At 42.5% G+C, this 16,315-nt stretch overlaps 1 protein-coding gene across 1 annotated transcript in view; it reads left to right on the forward strand.

The window, feature by feature from the left end:
- The window catches only part of LOC311239315 (vasoactive intestinal polypeptide receptor-like), a gene marked incomplete at both ends in the record, with an annotated part of 76,323 nt that overhangs the window by 32,246 nt on the left and 27,762 nt on the right, over positions 1 to 16,315 (forward strand). The window contains 4 exons of the mRNA XM_084327620.1: positions 189 to 295; positions 692 to 789; positions 3,074 to 3,209; positions 7,902 to 8,055. Of these exons, the coding sequence (XP_084183746.1) occupies positions 189 to 295; positions 692 to 789; positions 3,074 to 3,209; positions 7,902 to 8,055 (495 nt within the window). The remainder of the gene's footprint in view (positions 1 to 188; positions 296 to 691; positions 790 to 3,073; positions 3,210 to 7,901; positions 8,056 to 16,315) is intronic.

A 16,315-nucleotide genomic window follows, 5' to 3' on the forward strand; every position in this document is an offset into this window, starting at 1 on the left:
TTTCTGTACTGTTTCTACTCTGCTCCTGTATTGGATTCGTTGTAGACACACAGTGTTTGCTCTGTACCTGTATTCCAATGTGGATTTGTCCATACATGGCAAATAAAATCTCTGACTCTCTCGCATACACCTTATTGGATGGATGGATGATGCTGAACATACTGTCTCCTCCCGTGTCCCTGCTGTAGGTAACCTCTCAAAGACCTGCTCTGAGGACGGATGGTCTCAGATCAACACCATCTCTTATGCGTTGGACTGTGGGTACAATCCCAATAGTACCACAGACGATGAGGCGGTAGGTATGGCCACCAGAGTTTCTACCCCTTTGTGATGTGATTGTGATGATGATGATGATGAGATGATGATGATGATGATTATTATTATGATGATGATGATGATGATGATGATGATGATGATGATGATGATTACAATGATGATGATAATTGTGATTATGATGACGATATTTATGATTAGGATGATGATGATTATAATTATGATGGTGATGATGATTATGATCATCAAGGCATTTCATGAGGATATGGCTATGTGGCTATGGGCTATGACTGGCCCATTGTACTGTATTTTGAATGAAGTTCAATACACTCATTTGAACTCCATTTGATTCTTGATTGATGTTTTTCTTTCTCCCAATGTGTTTCTGAACCACATGCATGCTCCGTGTCTCTCACAGGGAATGTTCTTCGGAGCGATCAAGGTGGGTTACACCATCGGCCACAGCGCCTCTCTCATCTCACTCACCGTCGCCATCATCATACTCTGCCTGTTCAGGTGAGTGGATTCATTGCAGTGTTTCCCGTGTGTCCCTGTACAGAGAATATCAAACGGCTTACATTTACATTTTACATTTAGTCACTTAGCTGATGCCTTTATCCGAAGCGACTTACAGATTGTGTATAACAAATCAGCAGGAGGGTACAGCTAAGGGTCAGTGGCATTGTTCCTCAAATAGTGTTGAACACACTCTGAGTGCATAGTAGTATAGACATGTTAGCATAATTAGTAAGTAGTAGTATAAGTTGAAGAAGATAGAAGAAGTTTAGTGCCTTGCTCAATGGCACTTAGGCAGAGATGGTGGGCACCGTAGATGTAATACCAGCCACCCTTCAGTCACCAGCTCACAGCTGGGATACACCCTCCTCTGTCAGATGCGTGGATTGAACGGTTACTGGCCGAAAGGCCATAGTAGTACGGTACATAATAGTAAAAGACAGTGAGAAGGTTTTATTTCAGATATTGTTTTTAGTCAACAGCGTTGTCTTGTTGACACTTTTAAACGTGGACTCAAGACCTACATTTTTAGAAAGGCCTTTTATTAGTTTTTATGTCTTATCATATGTTGTTCTGCTATGTGTTCTTTTTTTATATATCTATTTTTATTTTATTCTTTTTAACTATGTAGCACTCTGAGATTCTCAGGAAGGTAGGGTGCGTTACAAATTAAATGTATTATTATTATTGTTCTATTGTTTACTATGGTCACACGCTATCCTCACCACCGTTCTACACAGTCCTTCATCTCTTGGCAGCTTCTGTGGGAGAACGTGGGCCAAATCTGTCGTTGTGGCATTTTTCAAGTGTGTTCAAAGTGCTTGAAGAGAGACGGAGGAGTTGTGAAATCTGAGCGTTCAAAAGGCTGATATTTAGGTTACGTTCACACTGCAGACAGAAGTGGCACGAATCGGATTTTCTTTTTGCGCATATATGACTCAGATAATTTTTTCACAACAGTGTGAACAGGTTTGCGTGCGTGTCGTGCGTGCGTGTGTGTGTGTGTGTGTGTGTGTTGGCAGGGTGGCTAGAGCATGGTGACAGAGATCCGGTCATTACTTTAAGGTCTAGTGTCCTCCTTGTGTGGCTTTTAAAGGACCACACACTCTATTTAACTGTGTGTGTGTGTGTGTGTGTGTGTGTGTGTGTGTGTGTGTGTGTGTGTGTGTGTGTGTGTGTGTGTGTGTGTGTGTGTGTGTGTGTGTGTGTGTGTGTGTGTGTGTGTGTGTGTGTGTGTGTGTGTGTGTGTGTGTGTGTGTGTGTGTGTGTGTGTGTGTGTGTGTGTGTGTGTGTGTGTGTGTGTGTGTGTTGCTCAGTAAACAGAGACTGACATGTTTGTTTGATGGCTAACATATTTCGGGACTGCAGGGCGGTTTGGTGGCTTTCAGAGACCAGACACACAGGATGTGTAGAGCGCCGCCTGTTTATGTACGATTGCAAACACAACATTCAGGCAGCTGGTCGGTTCTGTCTGTCATCGGGTCCATTCTGCTGTGAGCAGCTTGTCTAATGGGCCGCTTTCACAATTCTCCCCAATGGTTCCCCGGGAAGGCGTTTGTTTGAGGACACTCAGAAGACAACCATGTATACTTGTAAAAAAAGCACAGCCACCATGCATTCCTGTTTACGGCCATGCTCGTTAAATGTCAATTTGCTCTAGGCGGCTACGTGGCGCAGTGGGCAAGGCGCTCGCAACGAATGCAGGAGACTAGGCTCGAACAGGATGCCTCCTGTTCGAGCCCCGCTCTCCACAATTACGGGGAGGGAAACTGAAGGGTGGGGATTGGGCGTTGTGGACAGCGACTCCTACAGGTCGGTTGGTGCGCCTGCGCAGTAGAATCAAGAAGCGACGGGGGCGGGGCCCCTCCAAAAAGCCCAGACCCCCGACGCTGAAAGATCGAGCCGCGCAGGTGAAAAGATGCGACGGCTGTTACCTCGAGTATCGGAGGGGACTCGTGCTATGTATGACTTAGTCCACATTGCAGCCGGCTTGTGGGAGGCAAGAAACAACGTTCAAAGACAGGGGAGGGTTGAATTGGACGATATGAAAAATTGGGATGGGAGAAAAATAGAAAATGGGAGAAAAAGTGGATAAAAAAAAAATGTCAATTTGCTCTCTGGTTTTGAGAATGCTACGACACCATTTCAGATGAGAAAGGACTGACTCAGGCCAATCGCTTTTAGGAAGTGCAAGTCAAATACACTTCATGGGTAATGCGTACATATAGTATATGTAGTATACAGTATATAGTATGCATTTCCTTTTTCTTTTCTTTTTTTTCAGGAAGTTACACTGTACAAGAAATTACATCCATATAAACCTGTTTGTGTCCTTCATACTGAAAGCCGTAGCTGTGGTCATCAAGGATGTGGTTCTATATGAAGGGCCTGAAGAAGAGACTGACAATTGCCACTCCTCTGTGAGTACAGCATCTAGCACCACTACACTACACTACACTACACTACACTACACTACACTACACTACACTACACTACACTACACTACACTAACCTAACCTAACCTACACTACACTACACTAACCTACACTACACTACACTACACTAACCCAACCTACACTACACTACACTAACCTAACCTACACTACACTACACTAACCTACACTACACTACACTAACCTAACCTACACTACACTACACTACACTAACCTAACCTACACTACACTACACTACACTAACCTAACCTACACTACACTACACTAACCTACACTACACTACACTACTACACTAACCTACACTACACTACACTAACCTACACTACACTACACTAACCTACACTACACTAACCTACACTACACTAACCTACACTACACTAACCTACACTAACCTACACTAACCTACACTACACTAACCTACACTAACCTACACTACACTACACTAACCTACACTAACCTACACTACACTACACTAACCTACACTACACTACACTAACCTACACTAACCTACACTAACTTACACTACACTACAGTAACTTACACTACACTACACTACACTACACTACACTACACTAACCTACACTACACTACACTACACTAACCTAACCTACACTACACTAACCTACACTACACTACACTACACTAACTTACACTACACTACACACCACTACACTACACTAACCTAACCTACACTAACCTAACCTACACTACACTACACTACACTAACCTAACCTACACTACACTACACTACACTAACCTACACTAACCTACACTACACTACACTAACCTACACTACACTAACATACACTACACTAACCTACACTACACTAACCTACACTACACTACACTAACCTACACTACACTAACCTACACTACACTAACCTACACTACACTAACCTACACTACACTAATCTACACTACACTAACCTACACTACACTACACTAACCTACACTACACTACACTAACCTACACTACACTAACCTACACTACACTACACTAACCTACACTACACTAACCTACACTACACTAACCTACACTAACCTACACTACACTACACTAACCTACACTAACCTACACTACACTAACCTACACTAACCTACACTACACTACACTAACCTACACTACACTAACCTACACTACACTAACCTACACTACACTAACCTACACTACACTACACTAACCGACACTACATTACACTAACCTACACTACACTAACCTACACTACACTACACTACACTACACTAACCTACACTACACTAACCTACACTACACTACACTAACCTACACTACACTAACCTACACTACACTACACTAACCTACACTAACCTACACTACACTACACTACACTACACTAACCTACACTACACTACACTAACCTACGCTACACTACACTACACTTACCTACACTACACTACACTAACCTACACTACACTACACTAATCTACGCTACACTACACTACACTTACCTACACTACACTACACTAACCTACACTACACTAACCTACACTAACCTACACTACACTATCCTACACTAACCTACACTACACTACACTACACTAACCTACACTACACTAACCTACACTACACTACACTAACCTACACTAACCTACACTAACCTACACTACACTACACTAACCTACACTAACCTACACTACACTAACCTACACTACACTACACTAACCTACACTAACCTACACTACACTAACTTACACTACACTACAGTAACTTACACTACACTACACTACATTACACTAACATACACCTACACTACACTACACTATACTACACTACACTACACTACACCACACTACACTACACTAACTTACACTACACACCACTACACTACACTCCACCACTACACTAACCTACACTACACTACACTACATTACACTACACTAACTTACACTACACTACACTACACCACTACACTAACCTACACTACACTCCACTACACTCCACTCCACCACTACACTACACTACACCACTACACTAACCTACACACTACACTACACCACTACACTCCACCACTACACTACACTACACCACTACACTAACCTACACACTACACTACACCACTACACTAACCTACACACTACACTACACCACTACACTACACTACACCACTCCACCATCTCAGGGGAGGCCTTCTGTGCATTTTATAACGTGTCCCTTTGATGCAACACTTTCTTCAGAAGCGACACAGTGTATTGATCTTCTGTCCTGCTTCCCCAAGCCTCCCTCATCATACATCATCCAACATATGCGCTGCCGGCAGCGGCATTCGCCGTGTTGCCAGTGAGTTCCTTCCCTGTTTTCATTAATCAACCAGACTAGCAGCTGCTTTGTCTCACAAAGCCGTACAAATGAGTGTCCAAGTGCTCCTGGTTGTAGCAGTGTTTGTCAAGTCCTTAAAGGTCCTCAGACAGGGTCCCCCAGTGAATCTGTTCAGCAGGATGTTGTGAGGGTTACTGTTTACCGAACGCGCAGCACCAGGTAGCCTTCAGGACGGATAAAGCTTTTGCCGATGAATCACATCAACGGTTTTGTAATATTTCGTTTTAATCGGATTGACCTCAACACGGAATTACAGTAAAATATGAGAACACAGTGAGCGACGAGTAAATAGAAAAGCTGCAAGATAAGCCGCTAGATAACATTTCAAATAATCCCGTTTACGGCTATCACACCGCTAATCGTCACGTGAACTCACTCACTGCCGTCATCCATCCACGTGCCATGCTCCAAATTAATCCAACACATTTGTATTGACATGTTTATCCCGATAATGAAAGGGATCAGTGTTCTGTTACCCAGACGACTATTTCAGGCTCTGTGTGAGCGGCGGCAGCGTGTTTGAGCAACTCTACTTTAAGATGATGTCCCTCGTGATGGCACTCAGACGATACCCGTTCAAACACAGCTGCTGCTCTCCATGTAGTTAACATGACACACACTTAAAGGACCATAAACACGCCAGGGAATGAGAATGAGGGTTTACAAGCGTACATGTGGCAGACGTGCACGAGATGGAGCCTGTGTCATACTGTATGCCTCACTGGCTATAGTGCATTCTTCATTCCTTTTGCTCCTCTGAAGATTTTCGCTCATGGATTGGAGCCCGTTTGATTTGGCCTACATCTTTATTTAGACGCGGGGGCCTGCCTCGAGTTACCAGTTGTGCTTGTTCATAGCTTCCTGTGAATCCTTATCTATGTTTATGTTTTAGCTGTCTAATTAGTGACCGCTAGTCTTCCTGGGGTCCTCGTGAGAAAATAATATGACAGAATACAAATAAATAATAATAAGAAAAAAAGAAGAAATTAAATAAAAAGATAAAATAGTCAATCACACATACTACAGTTCACTTTTTAATATATTTTATATTTTTTTAACTATATTTATTCTTTACTTGCCTTGTGGATACTGGTAGCTTGTGGATTTTAAATGATTAGTCCTCCAGGTCGAGGAAGTACCAGGTCGCCACTTAGGTGAAATGAGTGAGACTGTTTTCAATATAAGGTCATTAGAACCTAGAAATATAGGATTCCTTGAGGATAATATATGTATTTCTGAAAAATATGAGAAGTCTTATGAGGAGTCTGGATTCAACTGTCAGCCTAGCATATACTTTTCCCAGATGGCACCAGGAATAACGAGCAGACTTGCATCTGTTATTAAACAAGGTTTCTATAACAACCCGCAAGCATAACATACCCAACATACCAGGCAATCAGAGTTCTGAAGCAACACAAACAGATTCATATTTATGCAAGTAAAAAGTTGATTGCCTGTTGGTATGATCAAATGCAATATATTAAATATGATCTGATTGCAGATTTGATGAATCTGCAACAATCAATTATCGTTAGTATGTAACAACATAGATGTTCATTTATTCTTGAAAGGTAACATAGGATATTTTCTATAATTGTCAAATTAATATTTTCTATCATTCTATGTTCAATAGCCTCCCTAAGCTGTTATCTGCTTATACGGTCCAACACCTCACATCACCTGTGGACTGATGAAGACTTAGTCAAGCATTAAACTTGTAATATGGATTCAAACGTGATAATATTCATTCTAGAGAAATATTTTGAGCCAGACAGGACCTCACTACATAACTGTCTATTTTATTGCACTGCTCTTATTCTGTCTATATTTATACTCATTCTTATATAGTTTTTATTTTGTCATATTCCTGCTAATAGTCTTTTATACATTTTAATGTCAGGAATCTATCATAATCAATAAGAAATCTATTACAATCTTTTTTAATTACAATTTTCCGGGAGGTTTTAATAACAATTCTCTGCTCATTTGATGCCTGTCTATAATTATGCAAATGTTATGCTCATTTTATGCCTATGTCTATGTTGTGTCTATATCACTGCTGTGAAGCAATTTGGGCTGTAATTCTTGTATGAAAGGTGCTATATAAATAAAGTTTATTATTACTATTATTATTATTATTATTATTATTATTATTATTATTATTATTATTATTATTAGTAGTAGTTATTATTTATAACATTTCCCCATATCCCTGCTGAAAAACGAAAGATTTAAGAAAATCATTTAGGTCTTCACATCTTTAACTACAGACTGATTTATTTCACCTTCTTCGTTTCCTTTCATTTCTTCAGTCCCAGTCTCAGATGGGGTGCAAGGCGGTGGTGGTGTTCTTCCAGTACGGGGTCATGGCGAGCTTCTTCTGGCTGCTGGTGGAGGGCTTGTACCTCCACGCTCTGTTGGCCGTCTCCTTCTTCTCGGAGAAGAAGTACTTTTGGTGCTACATCCTGATTGGCTGGGGTATGTGCCAGGTGTTATTATGTATTGTATGCTATGTGTCTATGGGTATTTCAAGGAGATGCTGTTTGTCGAAGGCACCATATTGTAACAATTCAGATTCAAGATTTTGTTTATTGTAATTGTTTTGTGTACTTCCATACATTAAAAAAAAATTAATACTGTTCCTCCCGGCCCAGATCAGTGCAACAAGAAAGTAAAGAAAAATGTATATGAATATAAAATATCTAAAAGTCTGTATGAAAAAAAACATATAAGTCAACATATAAGACCCTAATCAATGATTAAATAAAAACATATAAGTCGACATATAAGACACTCAATCAATGATTAAATAAAAACATATAAGTCAACATATAAGACACTCAATTAATGATTAAATAAAAACATATAAGTCGACATATAAGACACTCAATCAATGATTAAATAAAAACATATAAGTTGACATATAAGACACTCAATCAATGATTAAATAAAAACGTATAAGTCGACATATAAGACACTCAATCAATGATTAAATAGAAACATATAAGTTGACATATAAGACACTCAATCAATGATTAAATAGAAACATATAAGTTGACATATAAGACACTCAATCAATGATTAAATAAAAACGTATAAGTCGACATATAAGACACTCAATCAATGATTAAATAGAAACATATAAGTTGATAAGACACTCAATCAATGATTAAATAGAAACATATAAGTTAACATATAAGACACTCAATCAATGATTAAATAAAAACATATAAGTCAACATATAAAACACTCAATCAATGATTAAATAAAATCAGTTAGCAGCACGACAGTAGCAGCACAGTAAAGTGCGTTGGTGCTAATGTGCATTTTGTGACATTTTCAGTTTATTGTTGGCAAGATGTTGAGGGGGGGGGGGCTCATAGTCTGTTCATAATCCTGACCGCCTGTGGGTAGAAGCTGTGCAGCATCCTGCACCTCCTCCCTGACAGCAGGGGGGGGAGAACAGGCTGCGGGAGGGGAGGTCTGTGTCCCTGGTGATGGAGGCTCATCTGGGGCAGCGTTGATGCTATATCTCCAGCAAGGGGGGGGGGGGGGGGGGCACCAATGATCTTAATATCTGTCCTCACAATCCTGCTCATCTGATGTCGTTCTGACACTTTGCAGTTACCCAACCAGTTATCAATGGTGCCCCAGTTTCTTTTATGTGGTGGTATGCAGCTATTGAAGTGTTTTATTTTTTGTTTTAGTTTCTTTTATGAAGATAGTTTCAACATTTCTTTGCACAGCTACATTCACATAAATGTATGATGTTTTCAAAAGTAAGAAAGTAACAATATTCCTCTGAACCTTGGGGGGTGACAGTGGCTCAGGAGGTAGAGCGGTTGTCTGGTAATCGGAAGGTTCGCGGTTCTATTCTAGGCCAGCTCCTCTCGGCAGCGCGCCTAAGTGTCCTTGAACAAGACAGAGTGAATTTGTGAATGTGAGGCATAAGTTTTAAAGTGCTTTGGATAAAAGCGTTATATACTGTAAATGCAGTCCATCTATAACCTCAAGTGCAGCGGAGGTTTTGCGGTCTGAAATAAAACAGCTAGGATCAGTATGTGACACTGACACGTTATTATCGATTCCACTGCATCCTCTGCCTAGTTTACACTGCGGATTAGTATTCTTCAAGCATCTGAATCATTATCTACCTAATAATAATGTGTTTGTTTATTATTACATATTGCCCTATTTACTCAGAATTATAAATTAATTCATGGATGTTCATTCTTAAAGGTGCTGTAAGTGGTATTTTGCTGTTAAAATAATACCTCTACATTCCGACAGGCATCATTGACATAGTGTTTGGTCAGTAACATGGGTCTCCCAGTCCCTCCGCTCTGCAGTAAAAAGAAAATACTTTTTCTGGTATCCCTTCCCACTTTATCCAATCAGGAGAGAGATCTCCACTCTGCAAAAATGGTCTGACAAAAATAAGAAATAAATAAAATATGTGCTTGAAACAAGTAAAATAATCTGCCAGTGCAGTAAGAAAATCTGATTTGGCAAGAATTCTTGAAATAAGTAAAAATATCTAGGGTTCTCTCTCCTGATTGGATAAAGTGGGAACGGGATGTTTACAGCAGAGCACGAGGGACTGGGAGACCCATGTAACTGACCAAACACTCTATATGGCTGTCGGAATGTAGAGTCAAATCAAATCAAATCAAATTTATTTGTAAGGCCCGACAACACATGTTAATGTCCCCATGGGCCGGACACGTCTTCTTTAAGCAAGTCAAAGAAGAAACATCACAATAAGTCAAGAACAAAACAAAAACACCATAAAGTCAAAAAAAAAATTTAAATAAATGCAAGACATACCCCACGCGAAGGTAAGGAAAAACTCACTAAAACCTAGCAATAGGAAGAAATGCACCGCAGGCAATGTGGAGGAGAGAAACCTTATGGGCCATTCAAGGGGGGATCTCCCTTCTTAGATGTCGGTGATAGTAGTGTTGCAGTAAAACAGGCGAACAGTTGGTAAGCATGCACTATTGCACTCATATGTGTGGTGAAACACAGATAAGTGCATGCGATAGCAACTGAACATTTTGAAAGATAAAAAATAGAGCTATTTGAGGCAAAGGGGCGGCACAGAGAGGGTCGCATCCTCCCGGTCATCATCACGGGACGTCCAACACTCTGATCAGAATATAGAGCTACATAACACTTATTTTAACAAAAAAATACCACTTACAGCACCTTTAATTGAAGACAATTCTGTGTAATAATTTGTGCTGTCAGTGGCAATAGATAAAAAATTAACTAATTAATCTCACAATTTTCTGTAATTAATCTAGATTAAAAATCGCATTTTTCTACTTAAGACCGAAGCTTGTAACAGATATTTACTTGAGTAAAATCATGGAATTAATGTAGAATCAACACAAACTTGTATGAACTACCAGTAATATAAATTATATTAACAACAGAAATGTGTTCCATCTTCATGTCAGATGATTTTCAAAAAGGTGCATGAGTCAAGTCAAGTCAAGTCAAGTCAATAGTTTTAATTGTCACGGCATACAAGTATACAATGAAATGCGGGGGGGCTTGCCCACAGCGATTGTGCATAATACAATAATAATAATATAAATATAATAAGAATCCAATAGAACAACATTGTGCAATAATACAAGTAATCAAAGTAGGGCATATCGGTATATGTACATGAGTTTTTACAGAGCATGGTAGGACATGCTAGGTCCTGTGGTAGTGCAATACACTGTTAGCTACGGATGAGGCACTGGGTCTTTATGTACAATGCTATATTATACAATCTCAAGTTATACTATACTATTCTTAAAGTGACCTTTCCTTTTGTAAAGTGACCATAAGTGTGAGCGTGTACAGCATGAGTGTGTGTGTGCTCATGTTAAAGTGGCTGCTAGTGTGTGAGCGTGTACAGTGTGTGTGTTGTGTGTGTGCTCATGTGTGCTTGTGTGTGGAGAGTTCAGTGTTCAAGGCTCTGATGGCCTGGGGGAAGAAGCTGAGCCGAAGTCTCTCTTTCCTAGTTGCTGGTGTTCGCAGGTGTTTGCCTGACCGCAGCAGCTTGAACAGTTGTTGGGGTGGTGAGGGTCTTTCATTATTCTGCAGGCTCTGGATTTGCACCTCTTGTTATATAGGACCTGCAGGGGTGGTAGTGCAATACCCGTGGTACACTCGGCTGAGCGTACCACTCTATGTAGGGCCTTCTTGTCCTGTGCCGTGCTGTTTCCATACCAGGCAGTGATGTTTCCAGTCAAGATGCTCTCTACAGCTCCGGAGTAGAAGGACTGGAGTATCTTCCCAGATACTCTGAACTTCCTTAACTGTCTCAGGTGGTAGAGGCGCTGCTTCGCCTTTTTTACGACTGAGTCTATGTGTGTTGTCCATGTCAGATCCTCTGAGATGTGGACCCCCAGGTACTTGAAGCTGCTCACCCTGTCCACGGTAGCCTCGTTTATCCTCAGTGGTGTGTGTGTCCCCTGCTGTCTTCTCCTAAAATCCACAATCAGCTCCTTGGTTTTACCAATGTTCAGGAGCAGGCTGTTGTCCTGGCACCAGCGTTCCAGTACCTCAACCTCCTCCTGGTAGGCCTTCTCGTCGTTGTCCGAGATCAGACCCACTGTGTCGTTTGCAAACTTCACTATGGAGTTGGAGCTGAACTTGGCCACACAGTCATGTGTGTATAGTGAGTACAGCAGGGGGCTCAGAACACAGCCCTGCGGGGATCCGATGCTCAGGGTGATGGTGTTCGAGGTCTGACCCCCCACCCTGACCGCCTGGGGCCTTTCACTCAGAAAGTCCAGTATCCAGGCGCTCAGAGCGGAGCTCAGACCCAGCTTGATCAGCTTGTCCACCAGTCTGGTGGGGACTATGGTGTTGAACGCTGAGCTGTAGTCAATGAACAACAGTCTCACATAGCCCCCCTTCTGGCGGTCTAGGTGAGAGAGGGTGCTGTGCAGTACTTGGGAGACTGCATCATCAGTGGACCTGTTTGGCCTGTATGCAAATTGCATAGGGTCCATATCACTGGGGAGGGAGGCACAAATGTGATCCTTAACCAGCCTCTCTATAGTCATTGAGACCTGTGGATTTCTTTGGTACCGGGATAATGGTAGACATCTTGAAGCAGGCAGGTACCACGGATTCCGCCAGAGATAGATTAAATATGGTGGTGAACACAGGGGCTAGCTGGTTAGCACAGGACTTAAGTATGCGTCCTGTTATTCCATCTGGGCCAGCAGCCTTCCTGGTGTTCACCCGTATAAATGCTCTTCTCACACTGTGTTCCGTCAATGAGAGAGCGTCCTCGCCCCCCCCGCAGATGCCCCACGACAGCTGGCGCGCCAGTGACGTCACTAGCTGGTGAGCTAGCGTTGCCGCTGTTTACACCAAACCAAGCGTAGAAGGAGTTGAGTTTGTCCGCAAGAGAGGCGTCGTCGCTCCCCATTGAGGGGGCGCTGAGTTTGTAGTCAGTTATCGTCCGCAGTCCCCGCCATAAGCCTCTTGTGTCATTCTGTGCCATTTGTGTCTCCATTTTGTCAGCATACGTCCTCTTAGCAAGTTTAACAGCCTTGCGCAGAGTATAGACTGTTGCCTTGTACTCTTCCATATTTCCTGTCTCTCTGCCCAGGTTGTAAGCAGTGGTGCGAGTTTTCAGAGCTGCTCTGATAGTACTGTCCACCCACGGTTTCTGATTCGGGAACACCCTCACCTTCTTTGTGGGGACGATACTATCAGCTAAGGTTGCTATGAAGCTAACAACAGTGTCTGCGAACTCGCTGACGTCACTGGCGCTTCCTTGGAACATTCCCCAGTCTACGTCCTCTAGAGCGTCCTGAAGCGAGACAAAGACAAAAGCGGCGGCAGGAAGAAACACAGGGGCAGGAGTAGCGGAATCAGAATAAGGCTAAAAAGATCTGCTTACCGTCCGGCGATCCCATCCATCTTTCTGGCAAATGCCCGTTCGCTGGAAAATAAAATGGATGATCTTCGGGCGAGGGTCCGATTCCAGCGAGAGGTGAGGGACTGTAACATCATGTGCTTCACGGAGACATGGCTGAAACCAGCGACTCCGGATCACAGCGTCTCTCCCTCGGACTCCTTCACCGTCTTCCGAGCGGACCGTACAGAAGCCTCCGGTAAGAGCGTTGGCGGGGGTGTCTGTCTCCTTATGAACAATAGCTGGGTAAGCCCAAAGGAGATAAAGATACTCTCCCATTCATGCTCCCTGGACCTGGAACATCTGGCCATTCAATGTCGCCCGTTTCATCTCCCCCGAGAGTTCACCGCGATCATCATGACTGCGGTGTACATCCCTCCCCAAGCAAACACCGCCAGGGCCCTGGCGGAGCTACAGGGGCATCTAAACATGTACCAGATCAAGCACCCGGATGCAGCAATGGTAATAGCCGGCGATTTCAACCAGGCGATTCTGAAGAAAGTGATGCCATCCTTTTTTCAGCACATCGCCTGCTCCACCAGGGGAGGAAACACGCTGGATCATTGCTACACCCCGTTCAGAGCCGGCTACAAGGCTATACCGGCTCCTCCATTAGTGACTGCTCTACATGCACCACCGAGGCCTTGGATCAGTTACTTACCGTCGTCTGTCCGTGGTCCTGTCAACTGATGTGTCAACGCGGTTTCATTGCTGGGTTAAGTACTTCTATTCTATTCACATAATATGCTTACTTCATATATCTACTCCATTCACATATATGCTTACCACTTGTATCTATTGCTATGTCCGCCCACTACAATCACATGAGCTGTCTAACGCCTGTCCTGTCTCCCTGTCCCCCTGTGAGTTGCTGTCCTGGAGTGCTGACCGGAGTGCCGGACGTCCCGCGATGATGTCGGGGAGTTTGCGACCCTCTCTGCGCCGCCCCCTATCTCCCTGTCTCCGGCTGTCCCTGAGCAATGACCGGAGTGTTGAATGTCCCATGATTAAGACGGGGAGGACGCGACCCTCTTTGCGCCGCCCCTGTGCCTCAAATAGATTCGCTATCAGCTCTATCTTCAATCTTTCAAAATGTTCAGTTGCTATTGCATGCACTCATCTGTGTTTCACTACACACATGAGTGCATGCTTACCAACTGTTAGTCTGCAACACTGCAAACACTATTTCAGTCACAGACATCTAAGAAGGGAGATCCCCCCTTGAATGGCCCTTCTAAGGTTTCTCTCCTCCACACTGCCTGTGGTGCATTTTTCCCTATTGTTAGGTTTTAGTGGGTTTTTCCTTACCTTCGCGTGGGGTATGTCTGGGAGTGCTTGCATTCTTTCATTTATTTGCATTTATTTTAAATTTGTTGGACCTTATGGTGTTCTTGTTCTGTTCTTGACTTATTGTTATGTTTTCTTCTTGACTTGTTTAAAGAAGACTTGTACGGCCCATGGGGACATTAACGTGTGTTGTCTGGCCTTATAAATAAATTTGATTTGATTTGATTTGGGGGCTACAAGCACATCGGACCATGACTCCATCTTTCTCTATCCTGCTTACAGGCAGAGATCACGTGACGCCGTCGTGGTAAAGAGATGGTCCGACCAATCAGAGGCCACGCTTCAGGATGCTCTAGAGGACGTAGACTGGGGAATGTTCCAAGGAAGCGCCAGAGTCAATGCAAAAAAAGAACAAGCAAAGATACTGCTGAAAGTTCAGAACGTTGAAAATGTTTCACTCCATAGATTAATCTAGATAAAAAATGTTTAACGCTTTTAATTAATCTCCAAAGTTAAAGCATTAACTTTGACAGCCCTAGTAATAATACTATCCTGTTTATGTGTCAGGGTGAGCATCTGGTGAGCAATAGATGGTGGATGAGTTTCCATTCATTAATTTCCAACTAGATATAATTAACAGCAGGGAGAGGGAGGTTTTGACTCCCTGCAGCGCCTGGTTGATAAGATAAACCTTGAGATTAGCTTGCCTGGAGCAGACTTCTAAGCCATTGCACTCTCATTCATTCATGATTCATGATTAACCCGGCAGTAGATTGCTTAGGTGCCTCTCGTGAAAGAAAACCTGCCTTTTACTAATGGGAATGCAGAGCTTGTCAAAGAAAAGAGACATGAACTATGATGTAAGTTGAAGAAAGCAAAGCCAGAGTGCAAGGATAAGGTTGAGAAATGTTTAGTTTTTTTTGTTCAGGCAGCGCTGAGAGCGTGGGGAGGTGGAAACCAGGTGATGGGCAGGGAGGTAATCCCTCTGTCCCGCCTTTCTCCATCCGTAGCCAATGACTTCAATGTGTTTTATAGCCGATTTGATAAGATAAACTTCTGTACTGAGCGTGGTGAGGTGTGTAGCGCCATCCCAGAATATGTTCCGACTACAGACCATGAAATTGCCTCAGGTTTGGCTCGTACCCTTTTAAGCCTAAGCCTGAAACAGTCCACCTGGGTATATGTTGTTGTTATTGCTGTGTAATTGTCAGAGAATGGGCTGTGAGTAAGTGCTTTTCATGCTTTTTTCAGAACTTATTCAGCTTTCAATGTCTGTTATTGTTTGAATTTACTGTATGTTTTGAGTGTGTATCAAACGGTTATTAGACAAGGAAAACAAAAATCGGAATGGGATTTCTACAGGTTTTTTGTGAAGTAGACACTGCAATTGCCCATCAATTTAGCTTATCACATGTAAATGTTGAACATGGAACTATTATGCCACTGCAATACATTTTTTGAACCCTGGCCTTTTAGATGATGCTTTTTAGGCTTATTTTTACTCACTTTTTTCTAGGC

This window comes from Notolepis coatsorum (assembly GCF_963971535.1).
Source record: "Notolepis coatsorum genome assembly, chromosome: 13".
Taxonomy (NCBI): Eukaryota; Metazoa; Chordata; class Actinopteri; order Aulopiformes; family Paralepididae; genus Notolepis; species Notolepis coatsorum.